Source organism: Balaenoptera physalus (genome assembly GCF_965194825.1).
Source record: "Balaenoptera physalus genome assembly, chromosome: 18".
Classification (NCBI taxonomy): Eukaryota; Metazoa; Chordata; class Mammalia; order Artiodactyla; family Balaenopteridae; genus Balaenoptera; species Balaenoptera physalus.
Window position 1 is genome coordinate 22,188,947 of NC_138899.1, and position 27,366 is coordinate 22,216,312.

Here is a 27,366-nt window from a genome sequence, read left to right on the forward strand (position 1 = left end):
TTATTTTCTTGAACCTACAATATACATAGTAATGATATATAGAATATATATACCTAGAATGTATATACTTTCAAAATATGTCATAAGAAAACCTCAATTATTTCAGAAGATATATTGGATATTAATAAAGTAACATGTATACAATAAAAGCATCAAAAAGATAATTATATTAACAAAAAGATTTATATTTATCTTCATGTAGGTGTGTAGGTAAGTTATAAATGCATTTTTGGCATGTTGAATAGAGATTGATTCTGAAGGACTATCTTTCCCTGGGTATCTGAGTGAATTATTTACAACTCAAAAGTTTATTCTCTAAGTTATGTAACACTTTTAAAAATATTATATATCGAAATGTAATATTTCTTATTTTGTTTGGAGTTTTTTGGCAAGATTTCTGTTAACAAAAAAAGTCAACATTATTCAGTGGAATCTGTCACTGATAATTCATTCACTTTCTTGGTTAATATTAATACTCCAGTGATGACATTAATAGTTCAGTAAATGTCTTTTTATATTAACTCTACCGTTATCAAATTAAAAACGCAAAATTAAAAAATACTGAATCATCTGTTGAACTATGTACATATATTTCTCAACAAACATGTGTACCTTGCCAATTATTTTCTTTCTTTACAGAACATAGATCCAGTTGTAACAAAGAAATTTATTTCTCTCTATATATACATTATATTCAAGCTCATGATATTTACAGCTTTATCTTATTGAAATAATATGTTGAACAAAATGAAACTGACATATTTTATAAAAAATGGTTGAATATCACAATTACAAGATTAAAACTCTTAAAGTAAGTTTGCAGCCTTCAGTGACACAGCAATATGTGATAGGGAGAGGCAGTGAGGTCTGAATTGTGATGGGCAATAGGAAGACATCCAGAAATTTAAAATCCTCTGTAGGTGGTCCACGAAGCCTATCATGCATATTTGATTCAGTGGTATTTACCTATGATTACTGTGAATCATCTGAATACAAAGTAATATAGTTACACAGATTGTGTTATAATATCTGCCATATGACAACATTTGGAAAGATCCATGGGATCAATTTTTTTATTTTTTATTTTCATCATTAGGTTTTGTAATGTGGACAAAAATTAAAAAATAAATCTTTATATGTTCCTGAGAAAAAGTAAGTAAATGTCCTAAGATTACATGATAATGAGAACGTACAAAGAAACTATTGAACTTGAATAACTAATTTGTTTTCTATGTGCAACTCTTGGGAAAAAAAATATGAAGTAGACACTAGCCTTCCCTCAATGAGTCTTTACAATCATATAATCCACAGTCTACCATTATTCCACTGGACCTGTTTCTCTTGAACACTGCTCATTATTCATCATGGAAACATCCATCAACATTTTTTAGTTGTTTTTTTGCAACTTTTTTTTCTTTTTTTCTTCAGAAAAAAGTCTTCTTAGTCATCCATTTGAAGTAGGGAATTTTGTTGTTGTTGTTGTTATGAAGACAAGAAAACTTACAGTCCAAGCTTCCGGGAGGAATTTTTTGTTTTGTTTTCAGTTTTTCCAGGTTAATCAATGATATCAGAGTTCCTTTGTGTCAGCAGATTTCAAATCAAAACAGGAAGTTTTATTGTAAGACCTCTCTTAGAATAAGGCAATTCCATTATTAGTTTTATACTTTTGTTCTCAGATCAAATTGATCATGAAGGAAACTTAAGATTTAAGTAACAAATTAAACTTTTTATTAAATGTTCAATGCAAAAGGCAAGTTTCCTAAATACCCATTCATGTGTCACTTTATAAAATATATCAATCATATAAATTTTTCTAAGATACATAGACTTTTCACTGAGATGACATTATTCTTGATGAATGTGTGCAAATGTCCTCATATACCAAGAGGTTTTTGGTGAAAGGTGAGAAGATCTTCTATTCTTCCTCATAAAATGTCACATTCCTTTAGTTAAATTGCGTGTTATTGTCAGAAGTGAAGGTATCCATAATGATTATGTTCTGACTCTAACAGAACCAAAAAAGTAAGTAATTATAGTAAAGAGTTTTGGGCTTCTCTTTCAGTGAAATATGAAAGAGAATCCTAAGTTCAATATTTGGGAATCAAATTCAAAGGTTACTGTATAGCATGGCATTGTGAAAGATAGGCAATATTCTTTTATTATTATTTTCTGTGAATAGGATTTATGTATATAAGTCAAATTATTTTTTCAAGTAGACTTTACTGCATTATTATTTTAAAGAAAACTTTTACTTCGAAATAAGAAAAAACAAAATGTCTTTATTAATGTTTATAAAACCAGTGTACAAGATCTCTACAGATCTATAAATTTAGATATTATTTGCAGATATTTGTAATATTCAGTCTTCATAGCATTATCATGAATTTCACTGTAATTCCCTGAGAGTACAGAGCGGACAGAGCCCACAATAATATCTGTTTCTCAAGTATGTGTGCTGTATTTTTCTTTTACAATAATGATACAAGTATTTACTTAAAAAGTGACATTTATTTAGACTTATTTCTTTAAGTTCTTTCTTAAAAGAATGAAATCACCAATGAATATTGAAAGACCATCCGTAGTATTACCATCCCCAAAGAGTCACCAAGTATGATACATTCTACCTTCAGAGTATTTAAATATGTCTCATTCTACACCGCACATGGTGCAAAGACCTCAAACCTTCCATTTTCTTGAGTTGGAATCAATCTGCTATACATCTTCACTTGACCACTTAAATGTGGCACTGAAGAAGGTGGGCAGGTGTTCTGAAGTAGAACTAGACCTATACAGAATTAATAAATCTCTTTCACTGTTAATTTTCTTCCCTCTTTCCAGTGAACAATCTTGTTCTTTTTATTCTCTTTGTTCCAGATAAACTATTGGTCCAATAAATTTCATAAAATATTCTTCCATCTGGTCTGTGTCGCATTGGATAAGCAGGGAAGGAGAGGCCTTCTCCTAAGTCCTGATATCGAAACTACTGTGCTGCCTTACATATGCTGCTGCTCTAAGGAGACTAACACAGATACGTTTATTTCTTTTGACTGCTTGGTACTCTTCAATGTGACAAGAACACTTTCACGTTTGCTATTGAAGATGCACAGTCTAAAAAGCATAACTTAGAAGATATGATTAAAAACGATTACTTTTTAGTATTTTCCGATGTGGAGTCACTGGGGTAAATTATGTGAAAAGAGTAATAAAATTGAGTATTTATTATGATCACTTAAGATATTTATTATTAAAACTTGGAGCAAGCTACACTGGAAAATACTTTTCCAGGTAATCATTGGAAATTAAAAATGTTGCTAAAATAAATGTTGTCCAACAATAATTAACACATTCTGCCATGAGCATTTTGGAAAGAATGACTGCATTATTGACTTAGTGAAACAACTGAGGAGCTGTAGTTAACAAAACATAGAGCTTGGTGGATTTAGCTATAATCATTTCAAATGTGCTGTTATGTACTTTACTATTAATTTTGAGGTAATGCTAAGTAATTCATTATCAATATTACTCCTTTGAATTAAGTTAAAAGCTACAGAATGTTTCTCAAACAATAATTCTTTACTTAACCTTTCTTTATGTTCCCACCCAAAACTTATGAAAATTGTAGAGAATTTTTTCAAAGGCTTGTTAGTCACTCCTTTTATCCCTGACTATTGTGTAGTTAACCAGTAATTCATGCATGAAAAAGATAACATGTTATATATAGGCAAAGGATTCAAGAAAAATTACATCAAATATATACTAGGTATATATTATGAATAAAATCAACACATCCTCAAGCTGGAGGAGATATATCAATTTATAAGGAATTTATTTCCATTTGTCCCATATGGCTATTTGAACAACTTTTCCACCACAGACTATACTTCCAGAGCATTTCTCCTGTGATTTTGCCTCCAAAACCTAAATGAATGCATTTGGAGAATTATGTCTACAGTGTTAGAAGAAAGATTTTTCTAGTTCCTTGTTTTCTCACTGATTCTAACTCTGTTTTCTCACCACCTGTCTAAATCATTAGACTGATTTAAGTTAACTTGGCTCTCAGTTAGCAGCAGACTGTGCCTAAAAGTAATTCATTTCCTTTATTCTCTCTTATTCTCTTTATTATCTTATTCCTTATCTTTATTCTCTTTCTCCACACCCTCATCTGTATTATAATCTCTATTCTATCAAAGCACACAGTGCTATTAAAATAAATGAGGAACTTAGAAGCTGTAAAATAAAGAAAAGGTGAGAATATTAGAAATTGCCTCAAAATCCTTAGCTTTTAAAACAACTATTCCACATTAAGGATATGAAAACTCTGTGAATTTGAGTGCATAACTGCGGATAATAATCTAATCTGATATCTTCCTGTTTCGATGATGTAAGCTGCATAAAACCTCTTAAAAAATACTTTTTCTGAAATGAGACCTAATATAATATAGGTAACCTCTAGAACCTATAGGGAAGAGTGTTTCTAAACACAGACTGTTTCAAAATGAATAAATGATAACATCTAGTATATTCATTTTGGCTGTGAAAAAGTCCAGGTCCTTGGAATGTAGGTAAAGAGGAGTGAGTTTTAAAACATAGGTATTTGGGGAAATAAAGAATCTGACAGTTTAGAGTTTTATTTGTGATGATTCAGAAACTTTTAAGAGTTGAAGAGACAAGTAACTTTTTAAATATAATCTTTATAGGAAAAAAATGCTCCCTACACTAGTACCATAAAAATCAGGTTATTGTAATTTTTACATATTCATTTAACTTGTTTCATTTTATCTGGAAAGACATAATTTCATATTTTTGAAAGTGATAGGCTGTTTTCAACTAGAGACAACCATTTGTAATGAAGATTCTTGAAGGTATTTTTAACTGATCATATTTCCATTCCAAATAAATACTATCTACCTGAAAAAAGAACCTCATTTCTAGTCTCATTGTTGAACGTTAGCTGTAGGGAAAGAAAAGAAGTATAAAACTTAGAGTCTCAGACATGAGGCTTTAAAGATTTTTTTTTTCAAATGGTGAATACAAAAATACAAATGTTTCAGGAAAGCAGTTCACGTTAACATTTTAAGATTTAAATAGTGCACAATTTCGACCATAAATACCAGTTAAAAACAATAAAACTGAAGCAACTATTCTATTGGTAGCATACTTGCAGTTTTTCTGCACACATGTGCAAACAGTACAGTACTGTGCTAGATGAGAATTTAATATAGTGTATTATTTAGCCTGCTGTATAACACACAATATTATTAAACATTTAAAGAAACATGTAATTATTTGCATCAAAATTCACTTGCACTGTATTTGGTATTTAAAGGGAGAGGAAAAACCATTTGCAGGAGGAGGAGTTGAGTCCCAAGGTGGAGCTGTCTCTTGTGTTAAATGACACTGGCCTATTAAAACGCTCTGATGGGGAAGGGCTTAACGGCTGAGTCAAAAGCCAAGAAGTCTCTTTATTTACGCCTACCTCCCAGCCCTTGGCAATCTGACTAATAACAAACTGAACTAACAAGAAAGACTAGAAAGGGAGGAAAGAGAACATTGCTGCAGCTTGGATCTACAGCCTAAGAAAGCAAGAGTGATCAATCCCAGCTCTGTTACACATCTTGTTTATTTACTGCACTCAGCAGCTTGCAAATGGTTAACTATATGCAAAAAAAGTCAGCATAGCTGTGAAGTATGCCGTGAATTTTAATTGGGGAATAAAAGGACAACGGCTTCAGGATGATCTAGTATGCACTCTGCTTGAAATATTTTCAATGAAATGCTCAGCATTTTGTCTTTGACCAGAGGTTTTAACTTTATAAAGCGATGGGACTTGCCAAAAAGTGATATTTGAGAAGAAAGTACGTGGTGGTCGGTGTTTTCTTTTTTAATAAAGAAACTGAATTTACTTTGAACATCTCTTCCAGCTGTGCATTACAGATAACGTCAGGAAGTCTTTGCTTTACAGGTAAGATGAATGTTTCCAGGCTTTCCTTATACCTATTTTTGCATTATCCCAAAGTGATTGAATTTCTGTTTGCCTCTTAAAAAAAAAATAACTTTGCATTAAAGGATATCCAGTTTCATTCTTGCTCACTGGCACAACTAATGCTCTAGCAGATGCCTGTTTTCTGTGAGCAGCAGACATTTAGTCCAACAGCTGGCTGTAGAGAAGAACAAGTAAAATAATATGCTACTATTTCTTTTACAGCATGCAGTTTGTTATTGGAAACTGAATTATTTGTGCTTTTTGAAGGGAAGATTACTTCCAAACACCATTGTTGTATTTGAAATACAAGCACAATATGAAAAGATTATTTGTATTTTGTATACCACTTTTATTTTTTCCTGACTTGAAAATATGTAAATAGAGATTTTTTGACCTCTTTAACACTGTATCAGATTGTCAATGTAGAATCACTTTTCACATTTGTGTGTATTTCTGAAAAGATTAGAAACTGTTCCCTAGGGCATTTTGAAGAGCAGAAAATGCATATAAGATTAAACAATAATAATGAGAGGAGAGAGTCTCATCTGGAAGTTATTTACTCTTTTCTTAAGATACTGTGCCTGGTGAAATGCATAGTATTCTTTCTTGGTAATCTATGGAAAAGTAGTTTCAGTGTTTGTGGAAGCTAATCCACAAGTTGAAGACTTCAACTTCAAGCTGCTTGATTCTAAGCATAGCCCTCAGAGCTGTTTAAAATCAAACTATTTCCCTATGGAAACATTCAGCCTGCTAACTTTCCCTTTGTATAGAAAGGGACTCTATTGTTTGATGTCTTTGGTTGCCTTTTACCTTTCAGAAACTTCATACTATACATGTTTTCAATAAGACAATGTATTTTCATGGAATGAAAGTTTATTTTCAGGATTATTGATTGGATTCTGGGATGTATTATCTAATTGTAATTTTTAATTAGATTCAAAGTTCACATTCCATCCAGAAACATGAAAGCAGTTATCATTTCCAAAAATTGAATAGTTATAAGATGTGGTGTTTCTTTACCTTTTGATTTAGTCTATATAAATTTAAAGTGCAATATTTAAAATAAGGGAATAAAATTAGATACCATTAGACTTCAAAGTATTTACCACACCACTGCTGTCATTTTAGAGTTAGAATTTTTTTTTTTAACTTCTATGTCAGGTGCAGGCATTAAATTTTTAAGGAGTTGGAATATGTGATATTGTTATCTTGAACTGTCATTTTTTATTTCCTAAATTAGAGATATCCTCAAATATTTTAATATAGTGAAGCTTGCTTTAGAGTTCATTGTTTGCAAATTAAGCCTTATAATAAAGATCAACTGCTTAATTATGTGATGACATTCAGTGCCCTAAAGCCTGGTTCAAGACCTCATTAGGGAGTCATTTGCTAGAAGTTTATATGAGGCATTGTTTGTTCTTTTATAATAGCCTGAAATATGTGTTAAAGATCAATTTTTCTTCTTTAGTTTTTATGATATTAACCTTATTCATAGTAGAATTTAAAAGTAGCAGTGAATATTCCACCTCTAGAAATTCAATATAAAGTGTGACTGAAGTGAAATTTGAATGGACGCCTTTAAGCATATATATCTGATACTACAAGGCTTATACAAACTGCCCTAGACAACATAGTTAAAACAAAATCTTTCATAAAGTTCAGCTTTACTACATAGAGACATATTTTTTCTCAAAGTTTTAAAATAAATAATGGAATTAATAAGTATCGTAAGCCAAAATCAAAGCAGGTTAAACACAGAGTTATTAGATGTTATATTGTGATATCCAGTTCAAAAATAAAACTAAAGGAAGTGCATAATGCATGCAAACATACATTCTTTCTACCGATCATCTTTGAATTCCCTACAGGTCTCTCTGCTTCTAGCTAATACCTACATATTTGTGTTTTATTGTAATCCTTCAGCCTTAGATTCATCTAGTTTGAGCTAAAAAATAAAAAAGCCAGGGTCTTCTCAAGTATACATTTTTGCATCATATCAAAGTATCAATGGTCCATTTAGCCAGCTCCCCTCACGTCTATTAAAATGCAGATTATTTGGTAGATGTGAAGACAATTGATTTAATATTTTAAATTCTCCCTGACCTAAATTTTAGATTTTTATCACAATGCAAGTTAAAAGTAAAATAAACCTGCCAGTCATAATATTTGTAAAAATATTTGTAAAAGAAAATGTGGACTCAGCAATGTATTTATATATTCAGAATAACAATATTTTGCCTTTTAGAGGAAAACCTATCATTTTGAAAATGTCAGATTCATCTCCTCCCTGCTCCTGGCCACTAAAGCCCATTGCTATTGCATTTTATCTTACAGAATCAGACCCATCACAGGACAACATGAAGCTTTGGATTCATCTCTTGTATTCATCTCTCCTTGCCTGTATATCTTCACAGTCCCAATCACCAATGTCCTCTGCCTCAGCCAGAGGTTCTTGTGACTCTCTTTGCAATTGTGAGGAAAAAGACAGCACGATGCTAATAAATTGTGAAGAGAAAGGTATCAAGAAGTTATCCCAAATAAGCGTGCCACCATCACGACCTTTCCACTTAAGTTTATTAAAGAATGGTTTGACAATGCTTCACACAAATGACTTTTCTGAGCTTACCAATGCTATCTCAATACACCTTGGATTTAACAATATTGCAGATATTGAGACTGGTGCATTTAATGGCCTTGGCCATCTTAAGCAACTTCATATCAATCACAATTCTTTAGAAATTCTTAAAGAGGATACCTTCCATGGACTGGAAAACCTGGAATTCCTACAAGCAGATAACAATTTTATTACAGTGATTGAACCAAGTGCCTTTAGCAAGCTCAACAGACTTAAAGTGTTAATTTTAAATGACAATGCTATTGAGAGTCTTCCTCCAAACATATTTCGATTTGTTCCTTTAACCCATCTAGATCTTCGTGGAAATCAGTTGCAAACATTGCCTTATGTTGGTTTTTTAGAACACATTGGCAGAATATTGGATCTCCAGTTGGAGGACAATAAATGGGCCTGCAATTGTGACTTATTACAGCTAAAACTTTGGTTGGAAAACATGCCCCCTCAGTCTATAATTGGTGATATTGTGTGCAACAGCCCTCCATTTTTCAAAGGAAGCATACTAAGCCGGCTGAAAAAGGAATCAATTTGCCCCACTCCGCCAGTGTATGAAGAACACGAGGATCCTTCAGGATCATTGCATCTGGCAGTAACATCTTCAATAAGTGATAGTCGCATGTCAACCAAGACCATGTCTCTTTTAAAACCACCCACCAAAGCACCAGGTTTAATACCTTATATTACAAAGCCATTCACTCAACTTCCAGGACTCTACTGTCCTATTCCTTGTAACTGCAAAGTACTCTCCCCATCAGGACTTCTAATACACTGTCAAGAGCGCAATATTGAAAGCTTATCAGATCTAAAACCTCCTCCACAAAATCCTAGAAAGCTTATTCTTGCAGGGAATATTATTCACACCTTAATGAAGTCTGATCTAGTGGAATACTTCACTTTGGAAATGCTTCACTTGGGAAACAATCGTATTGAGGTTCTCGAAGAGGGATCGTTTATGAATTTAACAAGATTACAAAAGCTCTATCTGAATGGTAACCATCTGACTAAGTTAAGTGGAGGTATGTTCCTTGGTCTCCACAATCTTGAGTATTTATATCTTGAATACAATGGCGTTAAGGAAATATTACCTGGTAGCTTCAACCCAATGCCTAAACTTAAAGTCCTCTATTTAAACAACAACCTCCTGCAAGTTTTACCACCACATATTTTTTCAGGGGTTCCTCTAATGAGGGTAAACCTTAAAACAAACCAATTTACCCATCTACCTGTAAGTAATATCTTGGATGACCTTGATTTACTGACCCAGATTGACCTTGAGGACAACCCCTGGGATTGTTCCTGTGACCTGGTTGGATTGCAGCAATGGATACAAAAATTAAGTAAGAACACAGTGACAAATGAAATACTCTGCACCTCTCCAGAGCACCTAGACAAAAAGGAATTGAAAGCACTCAACAGTGAACTTCTTTGCCCAGGTTTGGTCAATAACCCATCCCTGCCAACTCAGACTAGTTACGTAATAGTCAATACTCCTACAACCACAACTACAGCGGACACTATTTTTAAATCACTTACCGATGCTGTACCACTATCTGTTTTAATACTAGGACTGCTGATTGTATTCATAACTATCGTATTCTGTGCTGCAGGGATAGTGGTTCTTGTTCTTCACCGTAGGAGAAGATACAAAAAGAAACAAGCTGATGAACAGATGAGAGACAACAGTCCTGTGCATCTCCAATATAGCATGTACGGCCATAAAACAACTCACCACACTACTGAAAGACCCACAGCATCACTCTATGAGCAGCACATGGTGAGCCCCGTGGTTCATGTCTATAGAAGCCCATCCTTTGGCTCGAAGCATCTGGAAGAAGAAGAAGAAAGGAATGAGAAAGAGGGAAGTGATGCAAAACATCTCCAAAGAAGTCTCTTAGAACGAGAAAATCATTCCCCACTCACAGGATCAAATATGAAGTACAAAGTCACAGACCAATCCACTGAATTTTTATCCTTCCAGGATGCCAGTTCATTATATAGGAACATTTTAGAGAAAGAAAGAGAACTTCAGCAACTGGGAATCACAGAATACCTAAGGAAAAACATTGCTCAACTTCAGCCTGATATGGATGTACATTATCCAGGAGCCCATGAAGAGTTAAAGTTGATGGAGACATTAATGTACTCAAGGCCAAGGAAGGTATTAGTGGAACAGACTAAAAATGAGTATTTTGAGCTGAAAGCTAACTTACATGCTGAACCTGACTACTTAGAAGTCCTGGAGCAACAAACATAGAGAGTTTGAAAGCTTTTGCAAAAACGCTGTGATTCTGTCTTAAGTCCAGACCTTGTAAATAAGTGCCTTATATGAGTGTATCATTAATCAGAACTTAAGCACAGCAGTAATCCTATGGGAAAAAAAGAAGAAAAAGAAACTCAGGGATCACTGGGAGAAGCCATTGCATTGTCTTCAGGCAATTTTATCTATCCCCAATAAAATAAATCCTTACATGTAAATCATTCAAGGATTATAGTAATATTTTCCCATATACATAAAGTGTTTCATAGAAGTCCTCTTGCACATCTAAAAGGGTTCAAAATTTAAGCAACCCTTATTTTCTTGAGTTATATTACCCATGGATTAAATAGAATTGGATTTTGTCATTTAAAAAGTATACCTGTATATGTAATTATAATATGTAAGAAATATATTGTTTATAAAACCAGTATATATACTACAAAAATGTAAATTGTTAGACACACCTAGTTTTCTTGCAATAAAGGCAAAAGGAACTGGAACTTTAAAATTACAAATAGTAACAGTAAAGAAAAAATGGAAGGTTGAATTATATAGGCTGAGTGGCTCATAACTTTGAACCTTTGATGATTAAAAAATGTCACTGCTATGCTTTCTGAATTTAAAAATAAAAATGATTAACAGTTCAGGTGGAATGAATAAGAAAACTTTTTGGTTTTTCTGCACATTTTGTGTGGACAATCTTGTTAATGCTGCTGTGAATTAAGGTACGTCATTTGTGCTCAAAGTTTAATTCTTATTCTTGAGATATTTTTTAAATGCTACTGATATTCAACTGTAAATATGATTAGTGCATCTATTACGTTTGGTTTCTTTCATAGCATTAATCCTTTGTAAATTTGAATACCACAGTAGAAATATGTTTCTTGTGGCAAGTAAGAATTTGCAGGTGTAAAGCAAATAGGAAATATTATTTTATTTTTATTGATGTAAACTGGTAGTTGCCATACATTAGTAGCAAAAGGCACATATAAAGGGTAAGTGGTTTAAGTTGTCTCAAGACTGGGACAATGCAGCTTTATTTTACAAGAAAGTATAGCTAGATTTTTATGATCTATTTATTCTGTACAGTTTTGTATATTTTTGGTTCACAAAGGTAATTATTCTTGGGTGCCTTTCAAGAAAATTAAAAATACTGCTCACTACAATAAAGCTAAAATGAAAACCCTCTTTTTAAATGTGCTTTCTTCAGTTAGTCTAATCTGTAATTCAGTCAAGTCAGGATTAACGCATACACATGCACGCAGGCACACAAGCACAAACAAGCACAAACAAGATTTCTGTTTGTTGTCACCCACACAGAAGCAGTTTCTTCACCACGTGCAAAAAGGCCATTAAGTGTCTCAATGTGATTGACATGGAGCCAAACTTTAAGTCTGACCCGTGGTTTTCCCTCTCTGGCAAATCATTTTCCCACTCAATACAAACAGAAATGATTTTATTTTCTTCTTTCTGATTATAGAATCAATCATACAGCAGATTTTCACAAGGCAAAATGGAATTAAGGTAATTTAGTTCTGTTTCCTGAACACCACTCAGATCCATGCACAAGGTTAGGAAGGAACATATTTCCTATGAGGAAGGATTTTTTCATTTACTTTACCCTATTTTAGTGATTCATGAATATTCTAGTAAATGTGTTGGTCTTCAACACTCAACTTTCTGCACTACTAGCTAAATATACATTGTTGATTTGATTTTGAACGAGAAGACTTCCCTGTTAAAAACAGTAGGAGCCTGTGTGGCATGGTATGAAGAACAGTTATGAGTCCATTATGACATCATATCACTAAGTTTTTAAAAAATCATTGCATATATTAATATAAAGCAATAAAATATTATATATTAAAAGGTCCATTGAAAACCTAAATTTCTCCATTAACTTTTAAGGTTGGAAAGGACAAAGATGGGAATTCTTTTTTAAATTAACACTTACTAAAAGGAAATCTGGGTGCATATGTAATGCTTTACATGTTTATCCACTAAAAAATATTCAGCGCAATAATGAGTAGTAAACCCTCCAAGGCATAAATTTAAATGTTACATTCTAAAGAAAAGAACAAATCAAGAGCAGAATTCATGTTATTGCTCAGTAGAGTATCTGCCAATATTTCCTGATCCTAATCAAGTGCATAGAGGTATTAGAGAGACTTAAGAAATCCCCGTGCCTGCAGGATCTTTGGAATGGATCCATGAATGCAGACAGACACATGTCCTCAGGAACATTCTTCTCTTTTGAGTGACGGAAAGATTTTGTAAAAATCTTCGTTCATTGTATATATAATATTCACTTTTCAACTTAAAATCAAAGACAGAACAAAGTTGCTTATGGAGTCATGTAAAAATATCCTCCAAATTAGGTTCAACCCCAATACTGAAACCCTATAAGAGTCTGGATATTACTTGCAATGATGTAGGAATAGTTATGGTTTCCAAAGAGTAAGGGATTTTAAGGGCTTAACTGTTTAATTCATGATGAAACTTTTCTTATGTAATTTGTTTCCCTACTACAAGTAGTTGAGAGTTGGGAACTCTAGTGATGGTCTTTACCTCTTAATGGGTCTTGTGACCTGTGATAATCACTCAGAACTTTGGTTATTTTACCTGTGTTTCATATGTCTTCTCCCTCCCACTACGGAATATTTTTTATTATATTCCCTGTTTGATTATTTACTTACAAGGCCAAGGTGGTCTCTTTCTGCAACTAATTGTCAGATTCAGAGTCTTAAATCCTAATTCACTATCCTCAGCATTATTTACATTGTACCTGGGCATTCAAAAAAAATTAGACTTTTCATTATCCAAGGGTTCTTTTTTCTTAAAATTTAAACAGAAGTTACATTTTGTTCACTGCATAACAGGGCAAGCTCTGATTCATGTCTGAATCTTGAATGTTTGTAGTACTGTGATAGTAGTGTATAATCATACTGGATGAAACCCTTTCAATTCTGTCAATCTGTTAGACACACATTGTATTAATGTGTATTTAACAAATTATTTTCACTAAATAACCATGAAAATACTTATTGGAAATTTATCAGTGTTCTTCAGATATCTTCCATTGATCTCCATACTGGGATGATAATTTTACAATCTATATAAAAATGGATTATATCAATAATGCTGATTCTCCCTCTTGAATCAATCTCATATCACAGAGGAAAGTTTTTCCTTGTTGCTCTAATAGTAAGTAAATGGAAGTATCAGTATCATCTAAGCTGCCTTCATGCTTTGATTCAATTACTTTAAAACGTTTAAACTTTAATCTAGGATTGAAAAAAGTGATATGACTATCCCCTTGTCATTAAAAAGCAAATTTTTAATATAGTGGTTTATATCTTTACATATATTGGGTTGGCCAAAAAGTTCATTTGGGTTTTTCTTTAAGATGTGAGAGAAAAACCTGAATGAAATTTTTGGCAATACATACATAATTATATGTATAAATATATATGACTACATATATATATTTTTTGGAGAACTACTAAAGATGAAATAGATAATGATAGATAGTCTCATATGTGTAATTTATTTGTATTATTTATTATTCTATGATAACTAATAGAGGTATAATCAAAGGTACTTTTAAAAGAAGAAGAATACTAATAACTTGCAGAATTGTTGGGCAATAATCTGGTATTTTTTTTAACACAATCAAACAAATATATATCTAAGGGAAGATCACAATATTTGTTATATATAAGACATTCTACATAATTATCTTTGGAGGAGGCTGATCTCTACGTGAAAAGGGGTATCCATGTTCAGAAAATCCTGACTATTTAGAGAAGTTTGGATCTCCTGGTAATTGGAAAATGGTTTTACAATGAATTTGAGGTTTCTTCTCTATTTCTTTTCCCTGAACACTTTGTTGGTTCAAGCATGAATGGCTGCAGTTTTCTTCCTGAGAAGATGGGATATCATACAAGCACAATCTTTTATAATAGGAAAGGAGACAGTTACAAGGAGGAGTGGTCCTATATATCTGGGCAGCCAAATCAAGAATGATCTCTTTGATGAGGAGCACACATGTGATTAAAAATACAATGTTTCTTTGTGACTTTTCAATTCCATACATGCTGAAACATAGATATTTGTCCAAATATTCCCTGAGACTTATAACTATAATAAATTATAGGACATAATAGTTGTTTATCATTGAATTATAAGATGATTATATTATTAAAATTATATTCTTTAACAACTTTCTGTCTTATATGGAAATAAACTCCATTATCTATTTTCTAGAACCCATCTAGTTTTTTTAAGTTGAATTTATATTTATTATACACACATCTATTCTTATGTATATGGAACATAGAGGAGACTGCCAGATGTAGAATCCTTTCCTAGCTGCTTTGAAAGTATAAACAATTAGACAAATACTCTTCTGTTAGTGAATGTCTTTCAACAGATTAGTGAATAAAGAATGGAAACAATTCAAAACAACAAATTGTACACACATACACAGAATCATTCATGTATTTCCAATTAAAATGATTTAAAATTGCACAATTTTAAAATAGAGAATTATTTCAGAAATGTGAAATATGGAAAGCAGAAGACCTGACCTTCCACAAATAATTATTGCCTCTTACATCTCTAAGGCTCTACCAGTGAGAAAATCGATTATCTGTAAATGGTAAGGTATTTTGAGTTGCCTGTGTAAATCTCCAGGCGTTTCATTGTCTTGTCATCATATTTGGTGTTATAAAGTTCTTGAACAGATGCTACACACAAAACGAATCATTTTGTTGCCAAGATGAACATGTTCAATTTTAAATTCGTGGTGTTATCAATGATGAAATTATCATTAGTGAATGGATGTTAAATGTATTTCCATCCCTTTATTTGGTGTTATGAGCAGTCTAAAGATATATAAGTCCCCATTACTTTGTTTTCATGACTCATACTGTTGTTAAGTTAATATACTGATACATGGTAGAATAAGAAAAGGAACAATAAAGTTCAGAGGAGTCATGATTCTGGAAGAATAATTTCAGTTTAAGTGCTACATATGATTTCATCAATTAAGGCTTTCAGGGACATGTTTTGGGCCTATTCCTAGCATTCTGAAGTATTTTGGCTTAGAAAATATATATCTGAAGACATTGTATTATGATGCAGGAGACACAATTCTGAGATATCAGCACATCATAAACTTCTAGAGTTTATTCTAATTTTCTCATTTTACAAATAAAGGAGTTTGCCTTACATTACATAACTAGTAAGAGTAAGAAGGCCAGAATTGGAATGCTTTCTTATTGTTGTTGTTTACTTTGTTTTGTTTCATTCTCAGGGCACTGGTCTTCACCAGACTGCCTGTCATGACAATTAATATTTACAGGCCATATAGAATCATAGAAAATGTATGTCTTACCCTTGCACATACTTTGCTTCTGTGTTTAGGTAGGACACTCAACATTTCATGGAAGAAAAAATAGATGTTTGAGTAACTTTAGACATAGGTTACATAATTCTAAATTATTCAAAATGGTATAAAAGCACATTTTAGATACAGCTAGAAGAGTGCTCAATGAGTTAGTGAATTAGGACAACACACACATGTGGCATACAGAAACTTATTATGCAGTTTTTTATAAATTCAGAATTACTATTTATCAATATTCTTATATTTTCCAAACACAATTTTTTAAGAATGTAATTTCTGTCATATTTCTTAGAATCAAGCATAGACAAAAAATACAATGGGTATAGTTCTCATGATATTTCATTGATTTAAAACTTCACATACACACAATATGTAATATAAGTGTTGTTAGAATTATGATACATATAGAGATTATGGTATCGGATATTGGTATTTTCACTATTCCATTTTCTAAGATCTCTGCCTGAAGGGACTACATCTACGTGGTAGTGCTTGTAAGTTAAAATAAAGATAATTATTTCAATGAATTTATCATTGGAATACTAGAAAGACAGCTTTATAACACTAAGGATTATATTTTTCTTTGTTAGTAAATTTTATTTTAGAGCAATTTTAGGTTCACAGCAAAATTGATCAGAAAATGCAGAGTTCCCATATACCTGCTGGTCCCACAAAAGCCAAGCCATCCCCAATGTAAACATTTTATACCAGAGTGGTACAGTTTTTATAATTGATTAATCTACATTAATACATTTTTATCACCCAAACTCATTAGCTTACATTAGGATTCACTGTAGATGCTGTACATTCTATAGGTTTTGACAAATGCATAGTGATATGTGTTCACTATAATGGTATCATACTGCATATTTTCACTCCCCCATAAATCCACTGTGCGTTGTCTGTTCATCCCTCCCTGGCAACCACTGATCTTTGAACTGCTTCCACAGTTTTGCCTTTTCCAGAATGTCATATAGTTGAAATCATACACTATGCAGACTTTTCAGATTGACTTCTTTCACTTAGTAATAAGCATTTACAATTCTTTCATATGTTTTTGTGGCTTGATTCCTCATTTTGTTATAGCGCTGAATAACACTCAATTGCCTGGATGTGCCACAGTTTACTTATCCATTCACCTACTGAAGGACATTACGGTTGCTTCCAAATTTTGGAAATTTTGAATAAAAATGCTATAAACATCCGTTTGAAGGTTTTCATGTGGACATAAGTCTTTGACTCATTTGGGTAATACCAAAGAGCATAAATCTCAGATCATAAGATAAGAGTATGTGTAGCTTTGTAAGAAAACACCGAACTGTCTTCCAAAGCGGCTGTGCCAATTTGGAGCCCCTCCAGCAGTGAATGGGAATTCCTGTTGCTCCACATGCTCACCAGCATTTGGTGTTGTTAGTGTTCCAGATTTTAGGAATTCTAATAGCTTTGTAGTGGTATCTCATTGTTTTAATTTGCCTTTGCCTGATGTCAAATGATTTGGACCATCTTTTCGTGTGCTGTTTTGCCATCTGTATATCTTCCTTGATGGGGTGTCTGTTAAGCTCTTCAGCCCATTTTTAAAATAAGGTGGTTTCTTTTGTTGTTGTTGAATTTTAAGAGTTTTCTGTGTATTTTGGATAATGCATCTTTATCAGATGTCTTTTGTAAATATATTTCCTAGTCTGTGGCTTGTCTTCTCACTCTCTTGACAGTGTATGTCACAGAGCAGACATTTTTAATTTTAATGAAATCCAGCTTATCAATTATTTATTTTATGGATAATGCCTCTTGTGGTATCTATAAAGTCATTACCATATTCAAGGTCACCTAGATTTTCTCCCATGTTATTTTCTAAGAGGTTTTTGGTTTTGTGCATTATATTTAGGTCCATGATCCATTTCCATTTTGAGTGAATTTCCATGAAAGATGTAAGGTTTGAATTCAGATTCTTTTTTTTTTTTTTTTGGCATGTGAATGCCCATTTGTTGAAATAACAATATGTTGGGTTTTTAAAATCACATGCAATTTAAAATGGATTGTTTCATTTTTTACAATATAATTTATTTTAGTCTCTATATTTGTAATTATTTATTTATTTTTTAAAAATTTTTATTGGAGTATAGGTGATTTACAATGTTGTATTAGTTTCTGCTGTATAGCAAAGTAAATCAGTTATACATATACATATATCACTCTTTTTTAGATTCTTTTCTCATATAGGCCATTACAGAGTATTGAGTAGAGTCCCTTGTGCTATACAGTAGGTCCTTATTAGTTAACTATTTTATATATAGTAGTGTGTATGTGTCAATCCCAAACTCTCAGTATATTCCCCCACCGTACCCACTGGTAACCATAACTTGTTTTCTACATCTGTAGTCTCTATATTTAATCCTTGAGTGCCATTAACACTACATATTATATCTGACAAGGCGTAACATATAAGAGAGAAAAATGTCAAGTTATAAAGATTAGGATCATTGGGTCTGAATTTCCTGAAGCCACAGTGTTGAATGTGAATGTAAAACAGTGAGCTTAGCAGGACTCTTCTTAGCAGTGTCCTTTATAAGGTTTGTATTATACCCAGGAGTTTTTTAGTACAATTTTGTACCTTTTTGTTTCAGCTGGAATCATATGGCAAGTATGTTTCTTTATGATTCATCTCTTTTGTATATATTCGGATGGAAACCAGGCAAAATATTCACAATTTGGAAGGAATATGAGAAATACATGAGAGTAATATGAGAAAAAATGTCACTCCTCAGGAATGCTACATTTAGTGAATTAGGAAAGTGTTTGCTCTCCGCTAGAAAGAGTGCCTGCACTATTGATGCTTAAGAGCTGTATGCCACTGCTGCATATAATACCAAAAAGCCTGGAAATAACTGATCTCTAAATCACAGAAAATTATTTTCTTCCCAGCTCTTATACTGAGTTAAATAATCATGGGAAAAGAATCCATCAAAATAGGAATGTAATGATTCATAGTGCCAGTATTGGGTAAAAATGTTAGTCTCAGCACTTCTAGGGAAGACATTAAAAAATGAAGCAGCTAGCAATAATGCACATGCATATATGTGTTAATGTATAAAGACATGTAAAATCATCTCAAAATAAATTTTCAAAATTATATTTATGCAGTTCACAGGTCCAAAAACACATTACCAGTGATGCCTAAATGATTCAAGATGAGGTAATGTCCAAATCCATATCACATTACATATCCGGATGTGATTAGATTTCAGTTTTACTATAGGGTCATAGTTCACCAAACAATTTCCTGTTGCCTTTGTCAAAGTTAATACTGCCTTTTCTGTATTGCTACTACCCTTCTCTGAAAAATTCCAGATTAAAGGGGTACATTATATTTGAGTTTCTTTAGCTGATTTTTTTCCCTCTGCAATACATTTTTTTTAACCCTAGAGGAATAGAATTCTAAAGGAAAATAATTACAAATGACCTTGACCTTTTCACTTGAAAATTAACTTCTCTGATAATCAGTCCTTTTGCTTTGGACTTCAGTAAAATAATAATGCAATGACGCGTAATTTTGTAATTAGTATTAAGTTCAAAGGAAAGATGAATTGATCTAGGACTAGTGTTTCATCCTGGGATATTTATTCCTTTCAAAAGCACATTTTTGTTACCCTTTTCGCTAGTGTATGAGTCACACATAGTCACAGCAATAAAACTTCAAATAGAATTTTAAAAAAGCATTTAACTGTTGAAGCTCTCAAAAATTGTTGATGACTCAACCTTCTGTGTCTCAATTACAAGAAGAGAGGTTATTAACTTATATGTGAAGATATGTGAGGATCTTATTTGTAGATCTTGTTTAGAGAACAATTATTGTTTAGAAAGATTAGATGAATATAATGCAGCGTTTTGGCTGGGAAGAAATATATGTATGTAATTCACAGAGGTGGCAGATTCTGAAGGATACTTCATTTGTCAGTCATTGTGACTAGGCTAATTAAAGATGAGAACTTTTAAAAAATCTAAAATAAAAAGCAAAAGAACAATAAAGTTTATTGTTTAAATTACACAGAAAGTTTCAGGAAATATGATAATGAGAGTCAGAATTACCTGCAATCAATTCTATGAAATTTTAGTGATTTTTTCATTGTCATTATTTGGAGCCAGACTTTAATTCACTGGATGTTTAAATTGTGGTAATAAAAGGAGTCTCACAAATTGATCGCAAGTGATCTGCAGAATAAAGGAATTTCCAATCTTTCATTATTTTTATGAGAAATATTGTTGGATTAAGTGAATCTATTCCCTCAAACTTAATTTTAGTTCATAGCGTCAACTTTATAAACAAAGACAAAATCTTAGCTGCTAATAAAACTGTCATTGACTGTTTTACGTTTGATCTCCTCTTATCCAGAGTTGAATATGCTATACAGATAAAAGGAGGTTGGCAAGAAAGAAAGTATAAACATACAGATAATTAGCCTGTGAAGGCTTTCAAATGAATCATCCTTTTTCTAAACAGTTTTGTCAAGATATCTGGTTAGTTTAAGAAAACAATATCTAGATATACTGAGTGGTAAAATGGAAAGTGTATATACTATCCAAGGAGAATTAATATTTGTAAAAGACAAGAAACACATTGTACCTCTATAAAATCCAAAATGATTATTTATACTGTTTTAATAACTTTGGAAATATTATAATTTTTTATAAAATAACAAAAGATATTCTAATCTAATATTAAAGAAAAATTAAAATTATCATACTTCTTAATTGGAGAGGAGCTAATAAAGAAATTGTCATTTTGACTATACCCACTGCTGTGATAAACAAGATTTAATGCCTCTTTATTTTATTCTTTTTAATTTTGAAATCAAAGCCAAACTCTTAAGTAATATGCATGTCAAATGCAAACTATCTCATTTACATTTCATTTAAGCAGTACTTTTCTCACTACTACATTGCTATTGCATTTGTCTGGACAGGTTTTTTCATTTCTGTTTCACTATTAAAGATGGTGCTTGGTCCACAGTGACTGAAGTAATGAGCACTTAAGAATGTGGACTTTGGATGGTGTCAAATGGTTAGCACCACTGCTGGCAATAGTATGAGTAGATGACTGCATTTACTCACTTTTTGAGATATTCCTCACACATATATTGAAGCTGTTCTCTCCTGGGTACTTAGAACTTTATGCATACAACGTGGGTGAAAAGGAAGCCTCAGTGAGGCTGCTGGGAAGACTTGTTCATGGCAGGGTCACCATCGCAGCAAGAGTTGGGCTTTCTGACCTGGATTTCAACATCAGCTTCCATTCAAGTAATTCCCTTTAACCTTGAATGACCTGAATTCTATTAAGAACCTAGGATCCTTCTAATATGTCCTTAGATCATGACTAAACTGAGAAAATAAATGCAATGCAATAGTTTGCTCCAAAAGGAACATGTCTTTACATAGCAGTAAGGCCAGTTGATCATAGAACATATTAGCTAGGAAATACCTGGAAATTAGAAGAGTTTTTATGAAACAGAATTTATTTTTATGTAGGCATTTACTGACATTTAAGTATATCCAAGGGTATGGAAGTTTGATTTTAAAATGTAATTGAAGTATATTAGTTCAATAAGTCCTACTCACCTTATTGAGTGCAAATTATAGGCTGAAGCACTATAGAGTATAAAATGTTTTAAAAAATAACCAGTTTTATTCTTCCAATAGCTTTTCATTTTATAAGAGAGACTTAGCACCCCATCCAAAATACATAACTAGCTATGATTAATTTTGTATGAGCAATTTACTCTATGCAAGTGTCTTTCAAACTTCAGTATTACAAAATTCCCCAACCACTTTTTGATCATTAATAGAAAATTGAAAATTAGATTATATATGTTTCAGCAGCTAATCCAAGTCTTTTCCACATTTCTCAAAATTTAAACACAGATTAATGAATAATTTATTTTGCACTGTATTCAGAAACTCAAAAACTGACTCTTCTTTAGCCAAAAGACCTATAGATTTTTTCTGAGCATTTTGCACATATTCCTATATTATATCTTTGATGTATGCTATTCCTTCTGTTTCTAAAAGGCTCAGCCCATGACTTCCCTTCTCAATGAGTCTTGCCTTAATAGCCTCAAAAATTTTCATTAGACACTAGAATATATTGCCTTATATAGTTATCTTTCTTGTTATTATCTAATCTCTGTGTCTAGATTACAAAGCCTTTGATGTCAGGAGGTATATTTTATACTTCCTTGTGTTCCCACATTTAGCTGAGGAGTATATACATGGCAGGAACTCAAACATATATCCATAATTATGTAATAGGTAATTTTTGTTCTTTGTCAAACTCCATCAACTGTTTGAGAAAAATGTTTTTTCTTTGGAATATCATCATTGTTGAAAATCTGTATTCGAAATATTCTTTAATCACTGAACCCATGTGTACTAATTCACTAGGAAATATTAATTTAATACTACCACTGTCATCTTCTAAGAAATGAAAGGAATAGGAATTTGTTCCTCTTAACATGTATATTCTATATTCCAAAATCTAATTATTGGACAAGAAAATTATAAATATTCTCTGGGAATGTTTGATAGTTCATTAAAAAATTATTATAATGAGAACACTTAAGATGAAATTTACCCTCTTCACAGATTTTAAGTATATAACATAACATTGTTAACTATAAGCAAAATATTGTACAGCAGAACTTATCCATCTTGCATAACTGAAACTTGATACCTCTTGATTAGCATCTCCCCATTTCCTCCTCCTTCCAGCCCCTAGCAACCACCATTTTGCTCTCTGCTTTTCTTCTATTAGTTTGACTATTTTAAATACCTCATATAAATGGAATCATGCAGAATTTGTCCTTCTGTGACTGTCTTATTTCTTAGCATAACATACTCAAGATACGTGCATGTTGTAGCATACTGCAGGATTTTCTTTTTCAAAGGCTGAACAATATTTCATTGTGTGTATATATCATATTTCCTTTATCCTTTCATCTGTCATGGACAGTTAGGTTGTTTCCACACCTTGACTATTATGAATAGTGCTTCAATGAACATGGAGGCGCTAATGTTTTTTCAAAAATCTTGATTCCAATTCTTCTCGATAAATACCCAAAAGTGGGATTTCTGAATCATGTGGTAGCTCTATTTTTAGTTTTTGAGAAACCTGCATATTAGTGGTGGGAAAACTGTATATCCACATGCAAAAAAATTAAATTGAACACTTATCTTACATCATACAAGAAAATCAATGTATAACAGATTAAAGACATTAAGGTAAGTCCCTGGAACTGTAGCACTCCTAGAAGAACACATAAGATAAAAGCTATATGCACTGGTCTTGGCAATGATTTCATAGTTGTGATACCAAAATCACAGGCAGCAAAAGCAAAAATAGACAAGTTGGATTTTTATCAAACTAGAATGCTTCTGCAAAGCAAAAGAAACAATCAAACAAATGAAAAGACAACCTATAGAATGGGAGAAAATATTTGTAAACCGTACATCTGATGAGGGGTTAATTTCCAAAAATATACAAGGAACACCTACAACTCAATAGCAAAAATAGCTAATAACTCGATTAAAAACTGGGCTAAGTACTTCGATAGACATTTCTCCAAAGAAGACATACAAATGGCCAACATGTATATGAAAATGTGCTCAAAATCACTAATCATCAGAGAAATGCAACTTACAAACCACTATGAGATATCACCTCAAATTTTTTAAGATAGCTATCATTAAGAAAACAAAACCAAAAGGTCACAAGTGTTGATGAAGATGTTGAGAAATTGAAACACATCCACTATTGATGGGAATTCAAAAGGTGCAGACATTTATAGAAAAGAAAACTATATTTTACTGAGAAATTTTAACATCTTGGTGATGGTGATTTAAGACAATAGCAGAAGATAAAGTTACCTATAATTTTACTCTTTTTTCCTAAAATTCTTATATTGTGTGAGGATGGTGACTTATTGTCTTGCAACTTAGAATTGTCTATTTGGTCAATTGATTAAGAATGCGGGTGTTGCAATAGATTGGTTTTTAAAGAAATTGAGAAAACCAGTTTATTCTGTTATATTCCGGTCATATTATAGCATCTATCTTCTCATGTTAAAACACTAAAGGTTTTAATTTATTAGCATATTACCTTCAGATTATTATAGATTGTTAAAGATCATAGCAAGAAAGTATTTTTGAAGACAGTAGTCACATCAAGGATTGTGTTTTATTTATAAACTAGTTTTGGAGAATTTACAAAATAAGGATACACAGCAAGGAAGAAAAAACTTGTGAGAGAGTGTTTTAATTGAAGTTCTTTTAAAATATTTGATTCAAATTTGCCAAATTGAACAAAGATGTCAATGGACAAATGCAGTGTAAATAGTTCTATGCTTTAATGCATTCTGGAATTGTTGATGACATACCTGCCTTCCAGGGAAAGGTATAAAACATAAGAAAAATGAAAAATAATTCCAGAAATTGTTAAAGCTACTAGTCACTGATGTGTTAGGATCAGTATTAGTGAGAGGTCATAAGGTTATTGACAAAATATTTGGAATCAAAAGCTGAGAAATAACAATGAGTTGGAAGAGATTGAAGCAAATGTAGGAAAGGTATTTTTTCAGGTTATCTAAAAGCAGTAAATAGAAAATCTGATAAATAACTTTCAGCCACAAATAGTTAAGCCTACATGTAAAACAAAAGAAATTTACTGTATCCTAATATATTATATAATATTAATACTGTATTGAATTAGCTTGCTATTAAATCATAAAAACACTGGAATATAAATATCTTTGTTTCTTACTTTATTATATAGTTATTCTGTACTTGAAGAACATTAAATTTCTAAAAACCATGATATGAGAAGATTTTCATATATGTCTATTAAATTTGTTATAATTTGTCTTCTTAGTGTGTAAAGTCTTAATTTTAAGTTTTTTTTGGATTGATTTGCCTTGAGAATATTTTGAAATATTTTAACTTTCTAACTGGGTCCAAATATTTTGCATATTTCTAAGTGATAAATTATAATAGGCACTTAAGACATTTTTGTTCACGATTTTTTTTTTTGCAGAATACAATGGGGTTTATTTTTATTTGTTTACTTTGATTTTTTTCAAGTTTTTAGTAATCATTTGATTATTTAGAGACGCCTCATAAATAATGTGATATGTTCTCAGAAAAAAAATACAAAATCTTGATAAAGTCACTTGATAAAGTCACCTGGGTTAAAATACATATTTGAAAGACTGCCCAAAAAAAAAAAAAATGGTCAGAAGAACCTAGGGGCAAGACGGGAATAAATATGCAGACTTACTAGAGAATGGACTTGAGGATACGGGGAGGGGGAAGTGTAAGCTGGGACAAAGTGAGAGAGTGGCATGGACATATATACACTACCAAACGTAAAATAGATAGCTAGTGGGAAGCAGCCACATAGCACAGGGAGATCAGCTCGGTGCTTTGTAACCACCTAGAGGGGTGGAATAGGGAGGGTGGGAAGGAGATGCAAGAGGGAAGAGATATGGGGACATATGTATATGTATAACTGATTCACTTTGTTATAAAGCAGAAACTGACACACCATTGTAAAGCAATTATACTCCAATAAAGATGTTAAAACAAAAAAAAAACAAAAAAAAACAACAACAAGAAACAAAGTGCCAGTCAGTGAATGCAGAAAGATGCTAGAAATAATTGCAATGAATAAATATTATGATTATTTTGGACTCACTGAGCATGATGCCTCTTTTTCTGCAATTGATTTCTGTTTCCTACTAAAGTTGTTTCAATGTCCTTCTTTTATTTAAATATCCCATAATAAAAGCACCATATCTGCTGAACATTCTTGCTATTATAAATTGAAACGTTCCTTGTATTCATCATGTCATCATAAGTTATGCTTATGATCCATGCTGACATGGATCTCAGGATATCATTAACACTCTTGATGGGTGATAATGGATCTAAAGAGAAGCAGAGATACGTTTTGGTTTTTAAATTAAATTTTTATAGTAGCAGCTCCTTGTCTGTAAATTGTGTTCTTCTTGTAGGAGGTCTATTTTCAAGATTTATTTGACTTTATTCTAAGTTGATTTACATTTCATTTTCTTGACTTTTTATGTTTTCTAGTTTTCTTGCTAACTGACAATTCATGTCTAGCCCTACTAGTACAGTTAAGAGGCACTGTTCATGAGTGATCATTTATGATTTAAATAGGTCAAATATACCTGAGATGCTGGAAGCAGTTAACAAAACTATTAAATACAATATGTGACATTTCCAAATTATTATTATTATTTTTTAAACATCTTTATTGGAATATGATTGCTTTACAATGGTGTGTTAGTTTCTGCTTTATAAAAAAGTGAATCAGTTATGCATATACATATATCTCCATATCTCCTCCCTCTTGCGTCTTCCTCCCACCCTCCTTATCCTACCCCTCTAGGTGGTCAAAAAGCACCGAGCTGATCTCCCAGTACTTGGATCTAACTGGAGGTTTAGAGTCAGTATAATTTTAAATGTCTCAGTTAAAAGACTCTAAAATCTATACTTTTTCTATGCCTTTAAAATATATTTGCCAAAAAAGGTTTTTAAAAACGTTATTATAGGTATTAAAATAAAACACCTTAATAATTAAATGTATTATCCTTTTATTTTTTAACACGATAATTCTTTAAAAATAAGGCATCTTTGGTAGTTGGCCACAATCTGTTAAACATTCTCCAGGAGAAATTTCTGGAGTTAGATTTTTTTTTCAAAAAATGTTATTTCTGGGCTTCCCTGGTGGCGCAGTGGTTGAGAATCTGCCTGCCAATGCAGGGGACACGGGTTCGAGCCCTGGTCTGGGAAGATCCCACATGCCGCGGAGCAGCTAGGCCCGTGAGCCACAACTACTGAGCCTGCACGTCTGCAGCTTGTGCTCCGCAACAAGAGAGTCCGCGACAGTGAGAGGCATGTGCACGGCGATGAAGAGTGGGCCCCGCTCGCCACAACTAGAGAAAGCCCTCACACAGAAACGAAGACCCAACACAGCCATAAATAAATAAATTAATTAAAAAAAAAAAAAAAAAAAAATG

At 32.3% G+C, this 27,366-nt stretch overlaps 1 protein-coding gene across 2 annotated transcripts in view; it reads left to right on the top strand.

Annotated features, from left to right (window-relative positions):
- SLITRK6 (SLIT and NTRK like family member 6) overlaps positions 1-27,366 on the top strand; it is an 881,594-nt gene continuing 854,228 nt past the window's right edge. Inside the window, exons 1-2 of one of the 2 annotated variants that reach the window (XM_082434619.1) lie at positions 1-5,962; positions 8,318-27,365. In XM_082434619.1, the coding sequence (XP_082290745.1) occupies positions 8,341-10,869 (2,529 nt within the window). In that variant the 5' untranslated portion in view covers positions 1-5,962; positions 8,318-8,340 and the 3' untranslated portion in view covers positions 10,870-27,365. Of the gene's footprint in view, position 27,366 lies in introns of both variants that reach the window. The other variant, XM_082434618.1, reaches the window with a different exon arrangement.